Below are 24,051 nucleotides of genomic sequence, written 5' to 3' on the forward strand. Positions count from 1 at the left end.
AGAGAGAGAGAGAAAGGACTCGAGAAAATATTTGAAGAGATTATAGTCAAAAACTTCCCTAACATGGGAAAGGAAATAGCCACACAAGTCCAGGAAGCGCAGAGAGGCCCATACAGGATAAACCCAAGGAGAAACATGCTGAGACACATAGTAATCAAATTGACAAAAATTAAAGACAAAGAAAAATTATTAAAAGCAACAAGGGAAAAATGACAAATAACATACAAGGGAACTCCCATAAGGCTAACAGCTGATTTCTCAGCAGAAACTCTACAAGCCAGAAGGGAGTGGCATGATATACTTAAAGTGATGAAAGGGAAGAACTACAACCAAGATTACTCTACCCGGCAAGGATCTCATTCAGATTCCATGGAGAAATCAAAAGCTTTAGAGACAAGCAACAGCTAAGAGAATTCAGCACCACCAAACCAGCTCTACAACAAATGCTAAGGGAACCTCTCTAAGTGGGAAACACAAGAGAAGAAAAAGACCTACAAAAACAAACCCAGAACAATTAAGAAAATGGTAATAGGAACATACATATTGATAATTACCTTAAAACTAAATGGATTAAATTCCCCAACCAAAAGACACAGGCTCGCTGAATGGATACAAAAACAAGACCAATATATATGCTGTCTACAAGAGACCCACTTCAGACCTAGGGACACATACAGACTGAAAGTGAGGGGATGGAAAAAGATATTCCATGCAAATGGAAATCAAAAGAAAGCTGGAGTAGCAATACTCATATCAGATAAAATAGACTTTAAAATAAAGAATGTTAAAAGAGACAAGGAAGGACACTACATAATGATCAAGGGATCAATCCAAGAAGAAGATATAACAACTATAAATATATAATATAACAATATAAATATATATAATATATATATTTATATATTATAATATAACAATTATAAATATATATATAGTGAAGATGATCCAGGACCTCGGAGTACACCTCAATACATAAGGCAAATGCAAACAGCTGAAATTACTTGCACTCCCTCTTGCGAAAGCACCAGAATCACAACTGGCTGCTGGACAATCATTGACAGGATGACCCTGGAATTCACCAAGGAGGATACCCCACGTCCAAGGACAGAGGAGAAGCCACAGTGAGACGGTAGGAGGGGCGCAATCAGAGTAAAATCAAATCCCATAACTGCTGGGTGGGTGACTCACAGACTGGCGAACACTTATACCACAGAAGTCCACCCACTGGAGTGAAGGTTCTGAGCCCCACGTCAGGCTTCCCAACCTGGGAGTCCGGCAACAGGAGGAGGAATTCCTAGAGAATCAGACTTTGAAGCCTAGTGGGAATTGATTGCAGGACTTTGACAGGACTGGGGGAAACAGAGACCCCACTCTTGGAGAACACACACAAAGTAATGTGTGCATCGGGACCCAGGGGAAGGAGCCGTGACCCTGGGGGAGACTGAACCAGACCTACCTGCTGGTGTTGGGGGGTCTCCTGCAGAGGCGGGTGGTGGCTCTGTTTCACCGTGGGGATAAGGACACTGGCAGCAGAGGTTCTGGGAAGTTCTCCTTGGCGTGAGCCCTCCCAGAGTCGGCCATTAACCCCACCAAAGAGCACGGGTAGGCTCCAGTGTTGGGTTGCCTCAGGCAAAACAACCAACAGGGAGGGAACCCAGCCCCACCCATCAACAGTCAAGTGGATTAAGGTTTTACTGAGCTCTGACCGCCACAGCAACAGTCAGCTCTACCCACCACCAGAGCCTCCCATCAAGCCTCTTAGATAGCCTCAACCACCAGAGGGCAGACAGCAGAAGCAAGAAAAACTATAATCCTGCAGCCTGTGGACCAAAAACCACAGTTACAGAAAGATAGAGAAGATGAAAAGGCAGAGGGCTATGTACCAGATGAAGGAACAAGAAAAAACCCCAGAAAAACAACTAAATGAAGTGGAGATAGGCAACCTTCCAGAAAAAGAATTCAGAATAATGATAGTGAAGATGATCCAGGACCTCGGAATAAGAATGGAGGCAAAGATTGAGAAGATGCAAGAAATGATTAACAAAGACCTAGAAGAATTAAAGAACAAACAAACAGAGATGACCAATACAATAACTGAAATGAAAACTACACTAGAAGGAATCAATAGCAGAATAACTGAGGCAGAAGAACGGATAAGTGACCTGGAAGACAGAATGGTGGAATTCCCTGCTGCGGAACAGACTAAAGAAAAAAGAATGAAAAGAAATGAAGACAGCCTAAGAGACCTCTGGGACAACATTAAACACAACAACATTCGCATTATAGGGGTCCCAGAAGGAGAAGAGAGAGAGAAAGGACCAGAGAAAATATTTGAAGAGATTATGGTCGAAAACTTCCCTAACATGGGAAAGGAAATAGCCACCCAAGTCCAGGAAGCGCAGAGAGTCCCATACAGAATAAACCCAAGGAGAAACACGCCGAGACACATAGTAATCAAAGTGGCAAAAATTAAAGACAAAGAAAAATTATTGAAAGCAGCAAGGGAAAAACGACAAATAACATACAAGGGAACTCCCATAAGGTTAACAGCTGATTTCTCAGCAGAAACTCTGCAAGCCAGAAGGGAGTGGCATGATATACTTAAAGTGATGAAAGGGAAGAACCTACAACCAAGATTACTCTACCCGGCAAGGATCTCATTTAGATTTGATGGAGAAATCAAAAGCTTTAGAGACAAGCAACAGCTAAGAGAATTCAGCACCACCAAACCAGCTCTACAACAAATGCTAAAGGAACTTCTCTAAGTGGGAAACACAAGAGAAGAAAAGGACCTACAAAAACAAACCCAAAACAATTAAGAAAATGGTCATAGGAACATACATATCGATAATTACCTTAAACGTGAATGGATTAAATGCCCCAACCAAAAGACATAGACTGGCTGAATGGATACAAAAACAAGACCCATATATATGCTGTCTACAAGAGACCCACTTTAGACCTAGGGACACATACAGACTGAAAGTGAGGGGATGGAAAAAGATATTCCATGCAAATGGAAATCAAAAGAAAGCTGGAGTAGCTATATTCATATCAGATAAAATAGACTTTAAAATAAAGAATGTTACAAGAGACAAGGAAGGACAATACATAATGATCCAGGGATCAATCCAAGAAGAAGATATAACAATTATAAATATATATGCACCCAACATAGGAGCACCTCAATACATAAGGCAACTGCTAACAGCTATAAAAGAGGAAATCGACAGTAACACAATAATAGTGGGGGACTTTAACACCTCACTTACACCAATGGACAGATCATCCAAAATGAAAATAAATAAGGAAACAGAAGCTTTAAATGACACAATAGACCAGATAGATTTAATTGATATATATAGGACATTCCATCCAAAAACAGCAGATTACACGTTCTTCTCAAGTGCGCATGGAACATTCTCCAGGATAGATCACATCTTGGGTCACAAATCAAGCCTCAGTAAATTTAAGAAAATTGAAATCATATCAAGCATCTTTTCTGACCACAACGCTATGAGATTAGAAATGAATTACAGGGAAAAAAACGTAAAAAAGACAAACACATGGAGGCTAAACAATACGTTACTAAATAACCAAGAGATCACTGAAGAAATCAAAGAGGAAATAAAAAAATACCTAGAGACAAATAACAATGAAAACACGACGACCCAAAACCTATGGGATGCAGCAAAAGCAGTTCTAAGAGGGAAGTTTATAGCTATACAAGCCTACCTAAAGAAACAAGAAAAATCTCAAGTAAACAATCTAACCTTACACCTAAAGAAACTAGAGAAAGAAGAACAAACAAAACCCAAAGTTAGCAGAAGGAAAGAAATCATAAAGATCAGAGCAGAAATAAATGAAATAGAAACAAAGAAAACAATAGCAAAGATCAATAAAACTAAAAGTTGGTTCTTTGAGAAGATAAACAAAATTGATAAGCCATTAGCCAGACTCATCAAGAAAAAGAGGGAGAGGACTCAAATCAATAAAATCAGAAATGAAAAAGGAGAAGTTACAGCAGACACCGCAGAAATACAAAGCATCCTAAGAGACTACTACAAGCAACTTTATGCCAATAAAATGGACAACCTGGAAGAAATGGACAAATTCTTAGAAAGGTATAACCTTCCAAGACTGAACCAGGAAGAAACAGAAACTATGAACAGACCAATCACAAGTAATGAAATTGAAACTGGGATTAAAAATCTTCCAACAAACAAAAGTCCAGGACCAGATGGCTTCACTGGTGAATTCTATGAAACATTTAGAGAAGAGCTAACACCCATCCTTCTCAAACTCTTCCAAAAGATTGCAGAGGGAGGAACACTCCCAAACTCATTCTATGAGGCCACCATCACCCTGATACCAAAACCAGACAAAGACACTACAAAAAAAAGAAAATTACAGACCAATATCACTGATGAATATAGATGCAAAAATCCTCAACAAAATACTAGCAAACAGAATCCAACAACACATTAAAAGGATCATACACCATGATCAAGTGGGATTTATCCCAGGGATGCAAGGATTCTTCAATATACGCAAATCAATCAATGTGATACACCAGATTAACAAATTGAAGACAAAAAACCATATGATCATCTCAATAGATGCAGAAGAAGCTTTTGACAAAATTCAACACCCATTTCTGATAAAAACTCTCCAGAAAGTGGGCATAGAGGGAACCTACCTCAACATAATAAAGGCCATATATGACAAACCCACAGCAAACATCATTCTCAATGGTGAAAAACTGGAAGCATTTCCTCTAAGATCAGGAACGAGACAAGGATGTCCACTCTCACCACTGTTATTCAACATAGTTCTGGAAGTCCTAGCCACGGCAATCAGAGAAGAAAAAGAAATAAAAAGAATACAAATTGGAAAAGAAGAAGTAAAACTGTCACTGTTTGCGGATGACGTGATACTATACATAGAGAATCCTAAAACTGCCACCAGAAAACTGCTAGAGCTAATTAATGAATATGGTAAAGTTGCAGGATACAAAATGAATGCACAGAAATCTCTTGCATTCCTATACACTAATGATGAAAAATCTGAAAGAGAAATTATGGAAACACTCCCATTTACCATTGCAACAAAAAGAATAAAATACCTAGGAATAAACCTACCTAGGGAGACAAAAGACCTGTATGCAGAAAACTATAAGACACTGATGAAAGAAATTAAAGATGATACCAACAGATGGAGAGATATACCATGTTCTTGGATTGGAAGAATCAACATTGTGAAAATGAGTATACTACCCAAAGCAATCTACAGATTCAATGCAATCCCTATCAAATTACCAATGGCATTTTTTACGGAGCTAGAACAAATCATCTTAAAATTTGTATGGAGACACAAAAGACCCCGAATAGCCAAAGCAGTCTTGAGGGAAAAAAATGGAGCTGGAGGAATCAGACTCCCTGACTTCAGACTATACTACAAAGCTACAGTAATCAAGACAATATGGTACTGGCACAAAAACAGAAACATAGATCAAGGGAACAAGATAGAAAGCCCAGAGATTAACCCACGCACCTATGGTCAACTAATCTATGACAAAGGAGGCAAGGATATACAATGGAGAAAAGACAGCCTCTTCAATAAGTGGTGATGGGAAATCTGGACAGCTACATGTAAAAGAATGAAATTAGAATACTCCCTAACACCATACACAAAAATAAACTCAAAATGGATTAGAGACCTAAATGTAAGACTGGACACTATAAAACTCTTAGAGGAAAACATAGGAAGAACACTCTTTGACATAAATCACAGCAAGATCTTTTTTGATCCACCTCCTAGAGTAATGGAAATAAAAACAAAAATAAACAAGTGGGACCTAATGAAACTTCAAAGCTTTTGCACAGCAAAGGAAACCATAAACAAGACGAAAAGACAACCCTCAGAATGGGAGAAAATATTTGCAAATGAATCAACGGACATAGGATTAATCTCCAAAATATATAAACAGCTCATTCAGCTCAATATTAAAGAAACAAACACCCCAATCCAAAAATGGGCAGAAGACCTAAATAGACATTTCTCCAAAGAAGACATACAGATGGCCACGAAGCACATGAAAAGATGCTCAACATCACTAATTATTAGAGAAATGCAAATCAAAACTACAGTGAGGTATCACCTCACTCCTGTTAGAATGGGCATCATCAGAAAATCTACAAACAACAAATGCTGGAGAGGGTGTGGAGAAAAGGGAAACCTCTTGCACTGTTGGTGGGAATGTAAATTGATACAGCCACTATGGAGAACAATATGGAGGTTCCTTAAAAAACTAAAAATAGAATTACCATATGACCCAGCAATCCCACTACTGGGCATATACCCAGAGAAAACCGTAATTCAAAAAGACACATGCACCCGAATGTTCATTGCAGCACTATTTACAATAGCCACGTCATGGAAGCAACCTAAATGCCCATCAACAGATGAATGGATAAAGAAGAAGTGGTACATATATACAATGGAATATTACTCAGCCATAAAAAGGAACGAAATTGAGTCATTTGTTGAGACGTGGATGGATCTGGAGACTGTCATACAGAGTGAAGTAAGTCAGAAAGAGAAAAACAAATATCGTATATTAATGCATGTATGTGGAACCTAGAACAATGGTACAGATGAGCCAGTTTGGAGGGCAGAAGTTGAGACACAGATGTAGAGAATGGACATATGGACACCAAGGGGAAAAAACTGCGGTGGGGTGGGGATGGTGGTGTGCTGAATTGGGCGATTGGGATTGACATGTATACACTGATGTGTATAAAATTGATGCCTAATAAGAACCTACAGTATAAACAAACAAACAAAACAACTAATACTAAACTTTCATTGGGTTATTTGCATGGAAATATGTTAATATAAATGTTTCAGACATTACATGAAATTTCTAAAAATCTTATATGTTCTGGTATAATGTTATAAGTAATAATCCTAGTTATTACTTTAAGATGTATATCTCAGAAACAACTAATTTTCTTGTCAACTGCATTATTATGAACTTTCATCAAATCTTTAACCATGGTCATTTTTAAGTCTTTTGTCATTTACAGACAGTTCTGGGTGTACTCTGATGATTTTGCAAATATGTTCCTATAAAAGGGTTTCATCTTCAAGAAATTCATGGAAAAGACTCTGACAAGTAAAGGTTTCTGGTAACTGACTGTACTGCTGAACTGAATGAATAAGCATTTTCAGAACTCTAATGAAAAACTGATGAACTCATAAAAGTGCTAACAAAAGATCAAGATGAAAAAAAAATTAATTACATGGGACTGAGTGAACTGATGAGGATGAGTATAATTTTTGTGACTTTCTGTCTGAATTAAAAAAAAAAAAATCCCACAAGGACTCAGAGGCAAAGAATATACAAATCAATTTTCACTGCAAAGTAAAGGAGCTGTTGCAGTGGAGGATTACTGGACTGAATGTCAATATTATGACATAGTATGAGTGTGTTTCATGTTTGGTAATTGCAATCATTGTTGCTTTTGTTGTGGTCATCCATGTACAATGCTTGGTGTCAGTCTATTTATCTCTTGTAAAAATAAAATACAGTGTGTGTGTGTGTGTGTGTGTGTGTGTGTGTGTGAAAAAAAATAAATAAATAAATTACTTTTAAAAACCCGTGGGGAAAAAAAAAATGCAAACAGCTATAAAAGAGGAAATCAACAGTAACACAGTAATAGTGGGGAACTTTAACACCTCACTTACACCAATGGACAGATCATCCAAACAGAAAATTAATAAGGAAACAAAAACAGCAGATTACACTTTCTTCTCAAGTGCACATGGAACATTCTCCAGGATAGATCACATCTTGGGTCACAAATCAAGCCTGAGTAAATTTAAGAAAATTGAAATCATATAAAGCATCTTTTCTGACCACAACGCTATGAGATTAGAAATCAGTTAGAAGAAAAAAAACACAAACACATGGAGACTAAACAATACGTTACTAAATAACCAAGATATCACTGAAGAAATAAAGGAGGAAATCAGAAAATACCTAGAGACAAATTACAACGAAAACACCACGATCCAAAACCTATGGGATGCAGCAAAAGCAGTTCTAAGAGGGAAGTTTATAGCAATACAAGCCTACCTCAAGAAACAAGAAAAATCTCAAATAAACAATCTAACCTTACACCTAAAGGAACTAGAGAAAGAAGAACAAACAAAACCCAAAGTTAGTAGAAGGAAAGAAATCATAAAGATAAGAGCAGAAATAAATGAAATAGAAACAAAGAAGACAATAGCAAAGATCAATAAAACTAAAGACTGGTTCTTTGAGAAGATAAACAAAATTGATGAACCATTAGCCAGTCTCATTAAGAAAAAGAGGGAGGGGACTCAAATTAGTAAAATTAGAAACGAAAAAGGAGATGTTACAACAGACACCGCAGAAATACAAGGCATCCCAAGAGACTACTACAAGCAACTCTATGCAATAAAATGGACAACCTGGAAGAAATGGACAAATTCTTAGAAAGGTATAACCTTCCAAGACTGAACCAGGAAGAAATAGAAAATATGAACAGACCAATCACAAGTAATGAAATTGAAACTGGGATTAAAAATCTTCCAACAAACAAAAGCCCAGGACCAGATGGCTTCACAGGTGAATTCCATGAAACTTTTAGACAAGAGCTAACACCTCTCCTTCCCAAACTCTTCCAAAATGAAGCGGAGGGAGGAACACTCCCAAACTCATTCTATGAGGCCACCATCCCCCTGATACCAAAACCAGACAAAGATACTACAGAGAAAAAAAAATTATAGACCAATATCACTGATGAATATAGATGCAAAAATCCTCAACAAATACTAGCAAACAGAATCCAACAACACATTAAAAGGATCATACACCATGATCAAGTGAGATTTACCCCAGGAATGCAAGGATTCTTCAATATACGCAAATCAATCAATGTGATACACCACATTAACAAATTGAAGGATAAAAACCATATGATCATCTCAATAGATGCAGAAGAAGCTTTTGACAGAATTCAACACCCATTTGTGATTAAAACTCTCCAGAAAGTGGGCATAGAGGGAGCCTACCTCAACATAACAAAGCTCCTATACGACAAACCCACAGCAAGCATCATTCTCAATGGTGAAAAACTGAAAGCATTTGCTCTAAGATCAGGAACAAGACAAGGATGTCCACTTTTGCCACTGTTATTCAACATAGTTTTGGAAGTCCTAGCCACAGCAATCAGAGAAGAAAAAGAAATAAAAGCAATACAAATTGGAAAAGAAGAAGTAACACTGTCACTGTTTGAAGATGACATGATACTATACATAGAGTATCCTAAAGATGCCACCAGAAAACTAGAGCTACTCAATGAATTTGGTAAAGTTGCAGGATACAAAATTAATGCACAGAAATCTCTTGCATTCCTATACACTAATGATGAAAAATCTGAAAGAGAAATTAAGGAAAGACTCCCGTTTACCACTGCAACAAAAAGAATAAAATCCCTGGAATAAACCTACGTAGGGAGACAAAAGACCTGTATGCAGAAAACTATAAGACACTGATGAAAGAAATTAAAGATGATACAAATAGATGGAGAGATATACCATGTTCTTGGATTGGAAGAATCAGTATTGTGAAAATGACTATACTACCCAAAGTAATCTACAGATTCAATGCAATCAAATTACCAATGGCGTTTTTTACAGAACTAGAACAAAAAATCTTAAAATTTGTATGGAGACAGAGAAGACCCTGAATAGCCAAAGCAGTCTTGAGGGAAAAAAACGGAGCTGGAGGAATCAGACTCCCTGACTTCAGACTATACTACAAAGCTACAGTAATCAAGACAATATGGTACTGGCACAAAAACAGAAATACAGATCAATGGAACAGGATAGAAAGCCCAGAGATAACCCCATGCACCTATGGTCAACTAATGTATGACAAAGGAGGCAAGGATATACAATGGAGAAAAGACAGCCTCTTCAATAAGTGGTGCTGGAAAACTGGACAGCTACATGTAAAAGAATGAAATTAGAACACTCCTTAACACCATACACAAAAATAAACTCAGAATGTGTTAGAGACCTAATGTAAGACTGGACACTATAGAACTCTTAGAGGAAAACATAGGAAGAACACTCTTTGACATAAATCACAGCAAGATCTTTTTTGATCCACCTCCTAGAGTAATGGAAATAAAAACAAAAATAAACAAATGGGACCTAATGAAACTTCAAAGCTTTTGCAAAGCAAAGGAAACTACAAACAAGACGAAAAGACAACCCTCAGAATGGGAGAAAATATTTGCAAACAAATCAACAGACAAAGGATGAATCTCCAAAATATATAAACAGCTCATGCAGCTCAATATTAAAAAAACAAACAACCCAATCCAAAAATGGGCAGAAGACCTAAATAGACATTTCTCCAAAGAAGACATACAGATGGCCAAGAGGCACATGAAAAGCTGCTCAACATCACTAATTATTAGAGAAATGCAAATCAAAACTACAATGAGGTATCACCTCACACCAGTTAGAATGGGCATCATCAGAAAATCTACAATCAACAAACGCTGGAGAGGGTGTGGAGAAAAGAGAACCCTCTTGCGCTCTTGGTGGGAATGTAAATTGATACAACCACTATGTAGAACAGTTTGGAGGTTCCTTAAAAAGCTAAAAATAGGATTAGCATATGACCCAGCAATCCCACTACTGGGCATATACCCAGAGAAAACCGTAATTCAAAAAGACACATGCACCCCAATGTTCATTGCAGCACTATTTACAATAGCCAGGTCATGGAAGCAACCTAAATGACCATCAACAAATGAATGGATAAAGCTGTGGTACATATATACACTGGAATATTACTCAGCCTTAAAAAGGAACGATGTTGCGTCATTTGTAGAGACGTGGATGGATCTAGAGACTGTTATACAGAGTGAAGTAAGTCAGAAAGAGAAAAACAAATATCGTATATTAATGCATATACGTGGAAGCTATAAAAGTCACATGGATGAACCGGTTTGCAGGGCAGAAGTAGAGACACAGATGTAGAGAACAAACGTATGGACACCAAGAGGGGAAAGTGGCATGGGGTTGGTCGTGGTGTGATGAATTCGGAGATTGGGATTGACATATATACACTAATATGTATAAAATAGATAACTAATAAGAAACTGCTGTATAAAAAAATAAAATAAAATTCAAAAATTGAAAAAAAAATATATAGCAGCTATTTTTAGGCATTGGACAATAGGCAGCCAAAGACAGTGATGGTCACCATTCTCCCTGAAGAAAAAGAAGGCTCAGAAGAAGCATCATACAAGGCAAAAAGGTTTAAAAAAAAAAAGAAAAAGAAAAATTTCTCTCATGTTACCGAACCTGAAAGATACACAATTTTTAGACTAATTCAGTGTAAACAAGTAAATGTGAACTAGTAAACTAAATTAGGACAATCAGAATGGACAGAATCGTTTTTCTAAAATTGTCTTTTCTAAAACTGATTTTCTTTGGCTGTATACTAAGATTTGTAAACTCCAGCTTAGTTCATTTGAAGATACTTGAAATATTATACTAACTTATAAGAAGCAGGTCAATATCTTTAAAAGAATTATTTATGTAAGAAACAGTCAGTGGTGTTGTAAAAGCAAATGATTCTTAAGAAACACACGTTTAGAATAAAAGTAAATACTATTCTCCCTTATATTCTGAGTCAGAGATAAAATGCCCACAACTTTAAGAGTGATACTGTGAATAAAACCGTTCTTCATATTTTAAGTTTCAACAGTGGGAAACGAAGAGTCTACATTGAAACTTTGAGAATATAATTGTGAGTGAAGTTTAGGCCCAAATAAGAAGTTTGATATATTTTATTTATTCTCTTCTTAGATATGATAGAGACAAAGTATATGATAATAGAAACCATTTCTTTCTTTTTCCTGGATATGGCCTTTATAAATTTCCACAGATAAGATTGTAGGTCATTCCCTCCTAAAATGTCAAAAATAGCTCCTCTTTTCTCTATGGCTTACGCCTTCATTATTTCAGGTAATAGGAGTTTGGGGGGAACTATTACAAAAATAGTTATGTTTATTTATGTTCATCTGTTTGTTCAAAGATTCAGACTACTTTTTTTTTTTCCAAATTTACCTCCATGCTTTCCTAAGGCAGGTAGAGGATACATTTTTACCTTTCTTACTAGGAGGGAGTTATTTAACCTCTTGGTGCTACTCTTTTAATTATTTAAGTAGAGATCATTTCCACCCTGAAAGGGGTGGATGACTTAGATTACTGTTCTTAAAGTTTTATATTACAGAGAGCTTTTAGAAGACTTATTAGCTTTACTGATGCTATTATTTGATATTCCCTTATTTTTTAGAGTTTTACCTTTCTTAATTCCACCATTTGGTTTCTCAGTGTGCAAGCAGTAACCGTAGTTATGGTCATGAGGAAATGAGGAAAGAGTATGAGAATTTTCAGTCCTTATGAAGACATTAGAATTTTGCTCTTCAAATTGTCAGTAGCACAGAGAAAGCTTCCCTTGGTATCATCCCCTTGACCCCAGTCTTAGGAGTTGGATTACTGAGGCAAAGCAGAAAGCATGTACGTTTAAGCCCGTATCTATTCCAGTTTTGCTGGATCAATTGATATGCCCATAGTAATCATCTGGAGAGATAAATTATTCCTCCTCTGTGAAAAGGGGATAATAATAATGGCTTCCTCATAATGTCACACATGTAAATTCCTTAGCCTTGCACATACTAAGAATTTAATGCGGGCTTCCCTGGTGGCGCAGTGGTTGAGAATCTGCCTGCCAATGCAGGGGACACGGGTTCGAGCCCTGGTCTTGTAACATCCCACATGCCGCGGAGCAACTGGGCCCGTGAGCCACAATTACTGAGCCTGCGCGTCTGGAGCCTGTGCTCCGCAACAAGAGAGGCCGCGATAGTGAGAGGCCCGCGCACCGCGATGAAGAGTGGCCCCCGCTTGCCTCAACTAGAAAAAGCCCTCGCACAGAAACGAAGACCCAGCACAGCCATAAATAAATAAATAAATAAAATTTAAAAGCAGGCATCTAAAATTTAAAAAAAAAAAGAATTTAATTCTAGTCATTATTATTGAAATTTGTTAAAAATGTCTGTATTGGAGCCATAAGAATTAGAGACTATGATTAACTGTTACTGAATTGGTTGCCTGGACCCGCACCAGGGTCCTAGCCTAGGCCGAGGGGTCTCAGCCGGAGAGGTTCTTTTTCCACTAAGATTCACACAGCCAATAATGAAACTGGCCGAAGAATGGAGGAGTGTGGGAATTTAGTTCGCAAATCAACTTCTCAACCTGATTCGGGCTGAGACACCATAGATATAGAAGGGTCCAGGTAAAAGGGAAAGAATTGAGTAAAGAGAAGTATTCATAAGATATCTGAGAACAAGGCTGTGGTTTGGACCCAGAACTGAGGCAACACCCCTTTTCAGTCCTTGTATGGACTTTTCCAGTTGTCATGGCAATTGTCAACTGTCGTGGTGCTCATGGTTGTGTCATTTAGCATGCTAATGTATTACAGTGAACGTACCGTGAGGCTCAAGGTCCACTGGAGATCAGGTTTTCTGCCATCTTGGGCCTAGTTGGCTCTAACCAGTTCTTGTTTTTCTGTTTGCAGCTTCCTCCTTTTGTAATTGAGCATGAAACTCAGATAAGGGCAGTTAGTTTCCATTTGAGGGAGGGGAGGAGGTATGATTCCTGGGCAACTGCCTTGGTGACATAATTCCTGACATATTTTACCAAACTATTTAAGATGTTACAAATACTGTTCTTAAGTCTGATAGAGGTTATTAATAAAATCTCATTGTGAAAAGTCTTTGCCCTCTACCCCCGAAGTAAGATGACTTGGTCTTTTAGAATTACCGAAATTGAAAAAAAAAAAAAAAAAAAAAAAAAAAGCAACTTAGAGCCATCCCATTATCCTACAGTGATAACCAGTGCGTAAATTGTAAAATAGTTAACGAAATTAGAGATCTTTTGTACCATACATAGTTCTTATTCCACATGTACAAACAGAAAAAAAAGTTATGCCAGAAAAAGTATTTTTTAGGATTTCAAAAACTAATCTCACTTGTGGAATAAAATATGCCATTTTATGTATCAATTAGTATCTATACACTAAAAACGTGTATAGGTAGTATAGTATTTCATTAACTGTCTCTAAGTGCTTAATTTTAAAATTGGAGAAAATTTAGTTGATTTTACTACTTTTATCTAACAAAACCTTCTTTTAAGAGAATTTTGGAGTGAAATCTTTCTGGTCAACTTTTATTTCCATTTACCTTATTGACGATTGGGCAGGAATGGGACTTGTGAACCAGTTTCTGATGTAAAAGAATCTTATTTGTGTGGGTGTTTTGTTTTCTGAGCTCCCTAAGCAGGTACACACCTGGATGTGATTTGTACATACTTCATGTAAGTTAATTTGCATACTCACCTTTCCTGATCTTTCAGTTTTCTTTTTAAAGAAAAGATTCCTGAAAAAGGGTAATGACTTTAGCCTTTGTGCATACATTATTTCTACATTTCTTCTGTTTTGCTCTGATGATTACACACTCCTGCCTTCATCAATTAAAAACGTTATTCAATCAGAAGGTAGTTATGGCACTATTAAGTTTCATCTCTTTTTTGGTTTACTAGATACCTGTGGAGGGAGGACAGGAGCAGCAGACAGATTCCACCAAAGGGCGATGCCTGAGGAGAACTGTCAGTGTCCCTTCCGAGGGTCAGTTTCCTGAGTACCCACCAGAGGGCGCCGCTAAACTGGGTAAGCTAATGTAAAAGGGAAGAAATTCCTAGGTTTTTTTTTTTTTTAATTTATTTATTTATTTATTTTTGGCTGTGTTGGGTCTTCGTTTCTGCGCGAGAGCTTTCTCTAGTTGTGGCGAGCGGGGGCCACTCTTCATCGCGGTGCGCGGGTCTCACTATCGCAGCCTCTCTTGTTGCGGAGCACAGGCTCCAGACGCGCAGGCTCAGTAGTTGTGGCTCACGGGCCTAGTTGCTCCGCGGCATGTGGGATCTTCCCAGACCAGGGCTCGAACCCGTGTTCCCTGCATTAGCAGGCAGATTCTCAACCACTGCGCCACCAGGGAAGCCCAAGAAATTCCTAGTTTTTATCCGGTAATTTATGGACTTGTTATTGAGTGTTACAATAAAACAAAACATCCTTCATTTACTGTTAAGTAAGTACTTTAAAATATAGTATGTTAACCAAGAATTAGAGATCATTAGAAAGTTTTATTCTTTATAACCAAGTGGCAGCAAAGTTATTTTACAGAGAGAAGATTTATCTGAGCGCTAGCTGGTTTCTGTAAACTCCTAGGCAAGCCGGATGATATGTTGTTTCTGATTTTACTGCTTGGCTTTAAATTTTGAAGGAACATTAGGTGATCTTATTGAGGCACTGATATTCACTGGGGAGCCAGTTTTGGTTGGAAACTTAGTATTGAATGGTTTGTGCCCTGTTCACACAGCTCCTGGTGTTGTCTTGTATAATGTAATGTCAGATTAGGCTAGTTTAGCTGAGCTAATTTTATATGACCCATGTAAATTATATTCAGGACTGTGGTTGGAGTGGGTGACAGAAGGGAGACATCAAAAAACCCCACTTGAGTTGTTATATACTACAGGAATTAATGTCAATATCAAAGCTGCTCTTTCCCTGTTTCCTACCAAATGATTCTGTTTGGTGTTTTGCATGCTTACCAATGGATATTTAAATAATTAGACCAGTCAGGTAATTTTAAGTGAACATAATTAAGATTAAATAAAATAATGAAAGAATTTGAAAAGTAGGAGTTGCTTTGGTGTTTTGCATTGTGGTATTATTGTTTGCTTAGTGAACCTAGACATTTAGTCATAGACATTTAGTAGGTAGATGAAACAGAATCATTTATTGTCTCTATGTTTGTTAGTATGGATAATTTTGTGATTTTGTTGTATTTTTGAAAATCAGGGTTTTGGTTTTTTTGTTTGTTTTTGCCTTTTCCTTCATTTCCTTTCATTTTCTAAATGGAGCTCAGATTCTTAGTCAGAATTTGAATCCTTTAGCTCTCTTTTTATCCTGTGACATTTATTGCTTTTCTAGACATTAGTCAGGTTAGCAAATACTTTTCTCCAAGGGGTCATACTTGGAAAAATCAAATTTTCCTCGCGTCCATTGTACTTCTTTAGCATGTGTTGAAACCAATTTAGGTGTGGGCTTAAATTATATTGCAAACCTTCCTGGATGTAACCATTTTATAGCCTGTTTGTATTTCACATACAAGTTCTATGTGAATTGGACTAGCTCAGAGTCACCTTCTTTCAACTCCTTTGCTGTCATTATTTGTAATGTTATGTTGATGACTCTCTTTGCCACTTCTCTAGGGTCCTTTGACTATTCACACTTTGATCCACAAAAGTCAACTGATTTTTGAGGAACTGTAATTGTAGTCTGAATAACTATTATGACTTTATAGGAGAGAAATATGTAGTAAATTGTTAAATGTCTCCAACATTCCAGGTACAGGTCCAAAAGACAAACTAAGATGAGGTGGCCAAGATGTGTAGTCCAGAGCCAATCCTCCACCTTCTGTCCTTGACAACAAGTCTGGCAGCCGCCTTGACTCATGGCAGTCCATGATCATTTTTGGAGTGGATGTCCTAAATTAGCATTAGGAGCTATGGCCCATAAATATTAGAGAGAAAAAGACTACTTTTAGAGCCATTCTTCCTTATATGACAGTCTAATGTTGAATTAGATAATTATTCTGTTGTTCTATTTTTATTTCTCAGTGGTTTGTCTTGAGGCAAAATTTCCTGCTGTCAGCTATTTAATTGAGCAATTGCTATATATGTAACATTTATGCCAGTCCCTAGGAATGAAAAGAGATAGAGATAAGATTTCTGCCTTTAGAAAATTCTTACTTAGTTAGGAAGATAGATTATTGATGCCTATTCATAGTATATACTATTATTGTTGTATATTGTGTGGCTTTTATTGATTTTTATTTTTTAAAAACATTCATTTATGTGACAAATAATTATTGAGTGTCAACTATGTGCCAAATGCTGTTTTGGGAACTTGAGATATAGCAGTGAAAAAAAAAGTAGACAAAAACCTCTCCCTTAGTGGAGCTTACATTCTCTTGAGTAGTGACAGACAATAAGCAAGAGTAATAAGTAAAATATATACTGTGCTAGAAGGTGATAAGTACAGAGAAAAAAATAAAGTAGGGATCAGGGATAGGAAGTGTCAGGGAAGTATAATTTTAGCTAAGGTGACCAAGGAATGCCCCACTGTTGAGTGACATGTGACTAAAAATTTGATAAAAGTGTGGATATAATGCATGTGGATACCTGTGAGTGAGGGGTTTCACTCGGGAACAGCTAGTATAAAGTAGGAATATGCTAAGAGTGTTGCAGGAACAGCATAGAGGCCAATGAGACTGGAACGGAATGAACAAGGGCGAGAGTAGTTGGAGATGACATCATTGAGCTCTTTGGCAAGCAGATCATAAAGGTTTTGTAGGTCATCGTAGGAGCTTTGGCTTTGACTCTGGGAGGTGGGGAGCCACTGACCTCTATACTGAGACTAGGGAAGCAAGAATGGGAGTTTAGAAACTAATTAGGGTGCTATTGCAATAATCTAGACAAGACATGGTAGAACTTGGGCCATAATGGTAGTAGTGGAAGGGCTGAGAAGTGACCAGATTATATTTGAAGGTGGAGCCAACAAGCCAGTTCGCTGGTTGGATTGGATGTGGGAAGTGAGAAACAGAAGAGTGAAGAATTTTGGCTAGAGCAGCCGGAAGAATGAAGTTATTTTTTAAAATAAGGAAGACTGGGAGAACCAAGTTTGAAAGTGGGACTGCCAGGAGCTCAGTTTGGACATCTTAAGTTTGAGGATCTTATTAGATACACAGATAGAAATAAGAGAGTCTGGAAATTAAGGGAGAAGTACAGACTGGAGATACAGATTCAGGCTTTTAGCAAATAGATGGTGTTTGAAGCCATGAGATTGAGTGAGATCATCAAGGGAAGTGTATTTAGGTAGAAGAGAAAAGCTCAACACTAAGCCCTGGAACATTTAGAGGTTAGGAAGATGAGGAAGCATTAGTAAAGGATGGACCAGAGAAAGAGAATGAAAATATAGAATTTTGTTTCCAAATAAGTAGGTCAAGTGTGTGGGGAAGCCCTTCTGTTTTTGCAGGGTTCTTTCCCTTTGCAAGCTCTGCATTCTCTTTGTTCCTCACCAGTAGAGGAACCCCAAGGAGGACAGATCAGTTTTTGCAGATGTAAAACCATGGCATACATTTTGATTTCAGGTGTGAGGCAGTCAACTATGGAGAAATGCCCACTCGTGAAAAACATGCACCGTTTATTCTACCTCAGAGAATTCATAAAAGAAAAGAGCCCTGTGAATATAAAGGATCTGTGAAGAACTTTTGTTAGTGGCTGCCAATTTACTGTCCTTCAGAGACTTCAAACTGGTGAAAAAACATGAATGTAAAAAGGATGGGAAGGCCTCTATTTCTGCTTCACACATTGTTCAACATGAGCAAATTCGTAGTGATGGGAAACCTAATAAATGTCAAGAACTTAGAAGAAAAAAGTGTGTGTGAAGAGGCAGAGTGGGGAGTGGTTAAGCCCAGAATGTCCTTCTCACTCGCTAGTTCTCAGTCTCTTGCATTCAGCAGCTTACAGATTACCCAAAATACAAAAAATTTATATTTACCCTGGCATTTGACACAGATTTTGATACAGCAAATTTTTTTCCATTGAAAATGAGATATTTTCTTAAGGCATATGAACATCTGGCCTGAAGCACCCATTTCCAAATTTAGAAAACCTAGAAAAAACTATTTTCCCCTGGTAACAATATCCAGATTTTAATTTATTCATAAAAAAAAGATTTTTCAAATTGAAACCATGCAAAAGCATGATTTACTGAATTTTCAAAAGGAAATTACTTCTTCAGATGGTAGGGTCTTTGCATACAAGCAGTACAGGGAGGTATATAAATTGACCACATGAACTAGAATGAGTAAATATTCATATTCAATGTAAATATAACTTACATGAATTCAACTTTTTTTTAAAAGCCACTGGACACCTTTCAAGAACACTGTTAAATAGAGGAAAAGTGAAAGCTGAACAGTGGACAACATTTTTGTGACACATACATTTATAGAAGAAAATGTGTCTCTACTACTGCATGTTGTCTGCTGCCTGGCTGGGGGATAGCACAAAGGTGAATTGAGAAACTTGTCCAGTCTGGTTGTTGTGTTTCTTCGACATTCCAGTAAAGTTAATGCTTTGATGCCCAAATGGGCAAAGCAAAGTCAGAGCCTGAAGTGAGCAAGACCCTTGTTTGCAGGTGATGTCAGAAACGTGATAATAAAGCTGGTTTAATGAGAAAGTGCAAACACTCATAAGTGCATGCTTTCTCAATTCTCAAAAACAACGTTCAAATTGAACTGACACATTCAAAACCAAGCATCTAGTAATTCAAGGCTGCAGAGATCTCCATGCCTCTATTTTATTACATTGAGATAAAATCTTAAAAGTACCCCATGATCTTACTTACAAAATCTCTGGATTTTTAAAAAACTGTGCCTATGATATCCCATTTGTTTCATTATCATGGAGTCCTCAAAACCCAGAAATATCTGGTAAATGTACTTAAAATTATAATTTCACATAGTATGCCTTTGATACACGTTAGCAAGCATAGGAAAAAAATATTAGAAGTCTTTTAGAGTCAAAGGTAGCTGTGCGAAATTTTCATGTTTATGTAAATGAAGAAGTCAAACAGAAAATCTAAAATAACACCACCAAAAAAAAGGGAAACTAAACTGGAAAAAATTTGAGGAAAAACCAGCCTTGCACCTATGTTTTCCTAAGTTTATTGACCCAAGTGATGAAAATTTGAGGAAATTTTTAAAAAAAGGAATATTAAAAAGTAGCATATACTAAGACATTTATAAAATTATTGAAAAGGATAACTCATTTAATCAAAATTATTAGAGGATACTGATTATTCAAATCTTAGCTTTAACCCTGACTGTCTCTGTTAAATTAGGCTGAGGTCTAACTTTATGTGTAAACTAATGACTCTTTTTATTCCCAAGACGTTCACTATTAGGAGTATTGACGTATTTTCAAGATGCTAGAGTCTTCTATAAAAATACAAGGTGGTAATGATAATATTGAAAGAAAGGGAAATGAGAGTAATGAAGATTTAATATTACAAGAAACATATCCTTCCATTTTTCAAATAATAGAATTTTATTTTTTCACATTAATTTTATTTTTTTTAATTTTTATTTTGTATTGGAATATGTTTGATTAATAATGTTGTATTAGTTTCAGGTGTACAGCAAAGTGATTCAGTTACACATATACATGTATCTATTCTTTTTCAAATTCTTTTCCCATTTAGGTTATTGCAGAATATTGAGCCACGTTCCCTGTGCTATACAGTAGGTCTGTGTTGGTTATCTATTTTAAATATAGCAGTGTGTACATGTCAATCCCAAACTCCCAATCTATCCCCACCACCCACCCTTCCCCACTGGTAACCATAAGTTCGTCCTGTAAGTCTGTGAGTCTGTTTCTGTTTTGTAAATAAGTTCACTAAATAATAGAATTTTAAATGGTGATAAATAATGACTGTGTATAGTAGCACTCATTATTTAAATTGACTATTAAATTTATATATATAAAAGTATTTGTGATTATATATCCTTCGCTGTGTAAAAAGCATTTTAGTTTGATGTAGTTCCATTTCTTTATTTTTGCTTTTGTTTCCTTTGCCTAAAGAGACAGATCCAACAACTACTGCTAAGAACAATGTTAAAAAGCATACTGCCTATGTCTTCTTCTAGGAGTTTCATGGTCTTAGGTCTTACATGTAGGTCTTTAATCCATTTTGAGTTTATTTTTGCATATGGTGTGAGAAAGTAGTCCAGTTTGAATCTTTTGCATGTGGCTGTTCAGTTTTCCCAACACCATTTATTGAAGAGGCTATCTTTTCCCTATTATATATTTTTGCCTCCTCTGTCATTGATTAAGTGACCATATAAGCATGGGTTTATTTCTCTTACACTGATCTATATGTCTCTTTTTGTGCCAGTCCTATACTGTTTTGATTGCTGTAGCTTGTAGTATAGTTTGAAATCAGGGAACGTGATACCTCCAGCTTTGTTCTTCTTTCTCAATATTGTTTTGGCTATTTGAGGTCTTTTGTGTTTTCATACAAATTTTTGGATATTTTGTTCTATTTCTGTGAAAAATGTCATTGGTATTTTGATAGGGATTGCATTGAATCTATAGATTGTTTTGGATAATATGGTCATTTTAAAAATATTAATTCTTCCCATCTGTGAGCACGGTATATCTTTTCATTTGTCCATGTTGTCTTTAATTTCTTTCAGCATTATCTTATAGTTTTCTGACTACAAGTCTTTTAATCCTTAGTTAGATTAATTCCAAGGTATTTTATTCTTTTTGATACAATTGTAAATGGGATTGTTTTCTCAATGTCTCTTTCTGATAGTTTGTTATTAATGTATAGAAATGCATCAGATTTCTTATGTTAATTTTGTAGTCTGCAACTTTACCAAATTCATTTATTCTAATAGTTTTTTTTGGTGGCATCTTCAGGATTTTCTATATATAGTATCATGCCATCTACAAGCAGTGACTGTTTTACTTCTTCCTTTCCAATTTGGATTCCTTTCATTTCTTTTTTTCTTGCCTGCTGTGGCTGAGACTTCAAATACTGTGTTGAATGAAAGTAGACAGAGTGGGCATCCTTGTCTTGTTCCTGATCTTAGAGGAAATGCTTTCAGCTTTTCACTGTCTTGTATGATATTGACTCTGGGTTTGTCATATATGGCCTTTATTATGTTGAGGTATGTTCCCTTTATACCCACCATGTTGAGAGTTTCTATCATAAGTGGATGTTGAATTTTGTTGGAAGCTTTTTCCTGCATCTGTTGAGATGATTGTATACTTTTTATTTTGAGTTTGTTAATGTGGTGTATCACATTGATTGACATGCAGGTATTGAACTATCCTTGCTTCTCTGGGATAAATCCCACTTCATTGTGGCATATAATCCTTTTATTGTATTGTTGAATTTGGTTTGCTAATATTTGCCGAGGATTTTTGCATGTTATGTTCATCAGTGATATTGTCCTGTAATCTTTTTTTTCTTTTTTTTTTGGTCGTGTCTATCTGATTTTGTTATCAGGGCAATGGTGGCCTTGTAGAATGTGTTCAGAAGCATTCCTTTCTCTTCAATTTTTGGGAATAGTTTAAGAAAGGTGTTAACTCTTTAAATGTTTGGTAGAATTCACTTGTGAAGCTCTCTGGCCCTGGACATTTGTTTGTTGGTAGTTTTTAAAAAATTACGGATTCAGTTTCCTTCCTGGTAATCAGTATGTTCATATTTTCTGTTTCTTCCTGATTCAGTCTTGGGAGATAGTACATTTCTAGGAATTTGTTCATTTCTTCTAGGTTGTCCATTTCATTGGCATATAATTGTTCATAGTAATCTCATGGTCTTTTGTATCTCTGTGTGGTCAATCATAACTTCTTTCATTGCTGATTTCATCTATTTGGTACCTCTCTTTTTATTCGTATTCTTTATGAGTCTGGCTAAAGGTTTATCAATTTTTGTTTATCTTTTCCAAGAACCTTCTCTTAGTTTCATTGATCTTTTCTTTCTTTCTTTTTTTTTTAGTCTCCTTGTATTTCTATTCTGATCTTTATGATTTCTTTCTTTCTCCAGTCTTTGGGTTTTTCTTGTTCATTCTTTTTTCCTAGTTGTTTTAAGTGTAAGGCTAGATTATTTATTTGAGATTTTTCTTGTTTCTTGAGGTAGGCTTGTATCACTGTAAACTTCCCTCTTAGAACTGCTTCTTCTGCATCCCGTAGATTTTGGATCATTGTGTTTTCATTTTCATTTGTCTCCAGGTATTTTTTGACTCTTTGATTTCTTCAGTGATCCATTGATTGTTTAGTAACATATTGCTTAGCCTCCATATGTTTGTGTTTTTTGCAGTTTTTTTCTTATGGTTGACTTCTAGTCTCATACTGTTGTGTTTGGAAAACATGCTTGATATGATTTCAGTCTTCTTAAATATAAAATATCTTAAATATATTTGTCTGTGGCTTAGGATGTGATCTATCTCAGAGAATGTTTCATGTGCACTTGAAAGGTGTGTGTATTCTGCTGCTTTTGGATGGACTATTCTATGTATATATCTATTACATTCAAATAGTTAATGTGTTATTTAAGACCAATGTTTCCTTATTGATTATCTGTCTGGATGATTTATCCACTGAGGTAAGTGGGGTATTAAAGTCTCCTACTATGATTGTCTTACTGTCATTTTTCCCTTTAATGTTTGCTAATATTTGCTTTATGTATTTAGATGCTCCTGTGTTGGATGCATATGTATTTACAAGTGTTACGTCTTCTTGTTGGATTGATCCCTTTATCTTTATGTAATGTCTTCTTTGTCTCTTGTTACAGTCTTTGTCTTAAAGTGTATTTTTTCTGATGTAAGTATTGCTACCCTGGCTTTCTTCTCATGGAATTTAGTGTTATGTTTGGATTCCTTTCTCTTATTTTGGTGTGTATCTATTATATATTTTTGGTTTGTAGTTACCATGAAGTTCATATGTAACAACCTGTCTGTATGTGATTATTTTAAGTTGATGGTCTCTCTTTTTTTTATTTTTAGCTTTTTATTATGAGAATTTTCAAACACAAAGTTGAATAATGCAATACACATCCATGTGCCCATTACAGAACTTCATCAATTGTCATCATTTTGCTAATCTTGCAGAAACAAGTGTTAATTATAATCAGAGATAAAACAGGATTCAAACTTTGTGGAAAACAGTAAAATATACTTTTTTACCAACAGTCAAATGGTGAAGATGGGCAAAATCATCTCATGGTGCAACATGGTAAAGTAAATA

At 36.3% G+C, this 24,051-nt stretch overlaps 1 protein-coding gene across 2 annotated transcripts in view; it reads left to right on the forward strand.

Annotated features, from left to right (window-relative positions):
* The window catches only part of RASAL2 (RAS protein activator like 2), a 395,365-nt gene that overhangs the window by 191,329 nt on the left and 179,985 nt on the right, over positions 1-24,051 (forward strand). For both annotated transcript variants that reach the window (XM_059937207.1, XM_059937197.1), the window contains exon 3: positions 14,713-14,839. In XM_059937207.1, the coding sequence (XP_059793190.1) occupies positions 14,713-14,839 (127 nt within the window). The remainder of the gene's footprint in view (positions 1-14,712; positions 14,840-24,051) is intronic.

Source organism: Balaenoptera ricei, chromosome 1 (genome assembly GCF_028023285.1).
Source record: "Balaenoptera ricei isolate mBalRic1 chromosome 1, mBalRic1.hap2, whole genome shotgun sequence".
Classification (NCBI taxonomy): domain Eukaryota; kingdom Metazoa; phylum Chordata; class Mammalia; order Artiodactyla; family Balaenopteridae; genus Balaenoptera; species Balaenoptera ricei.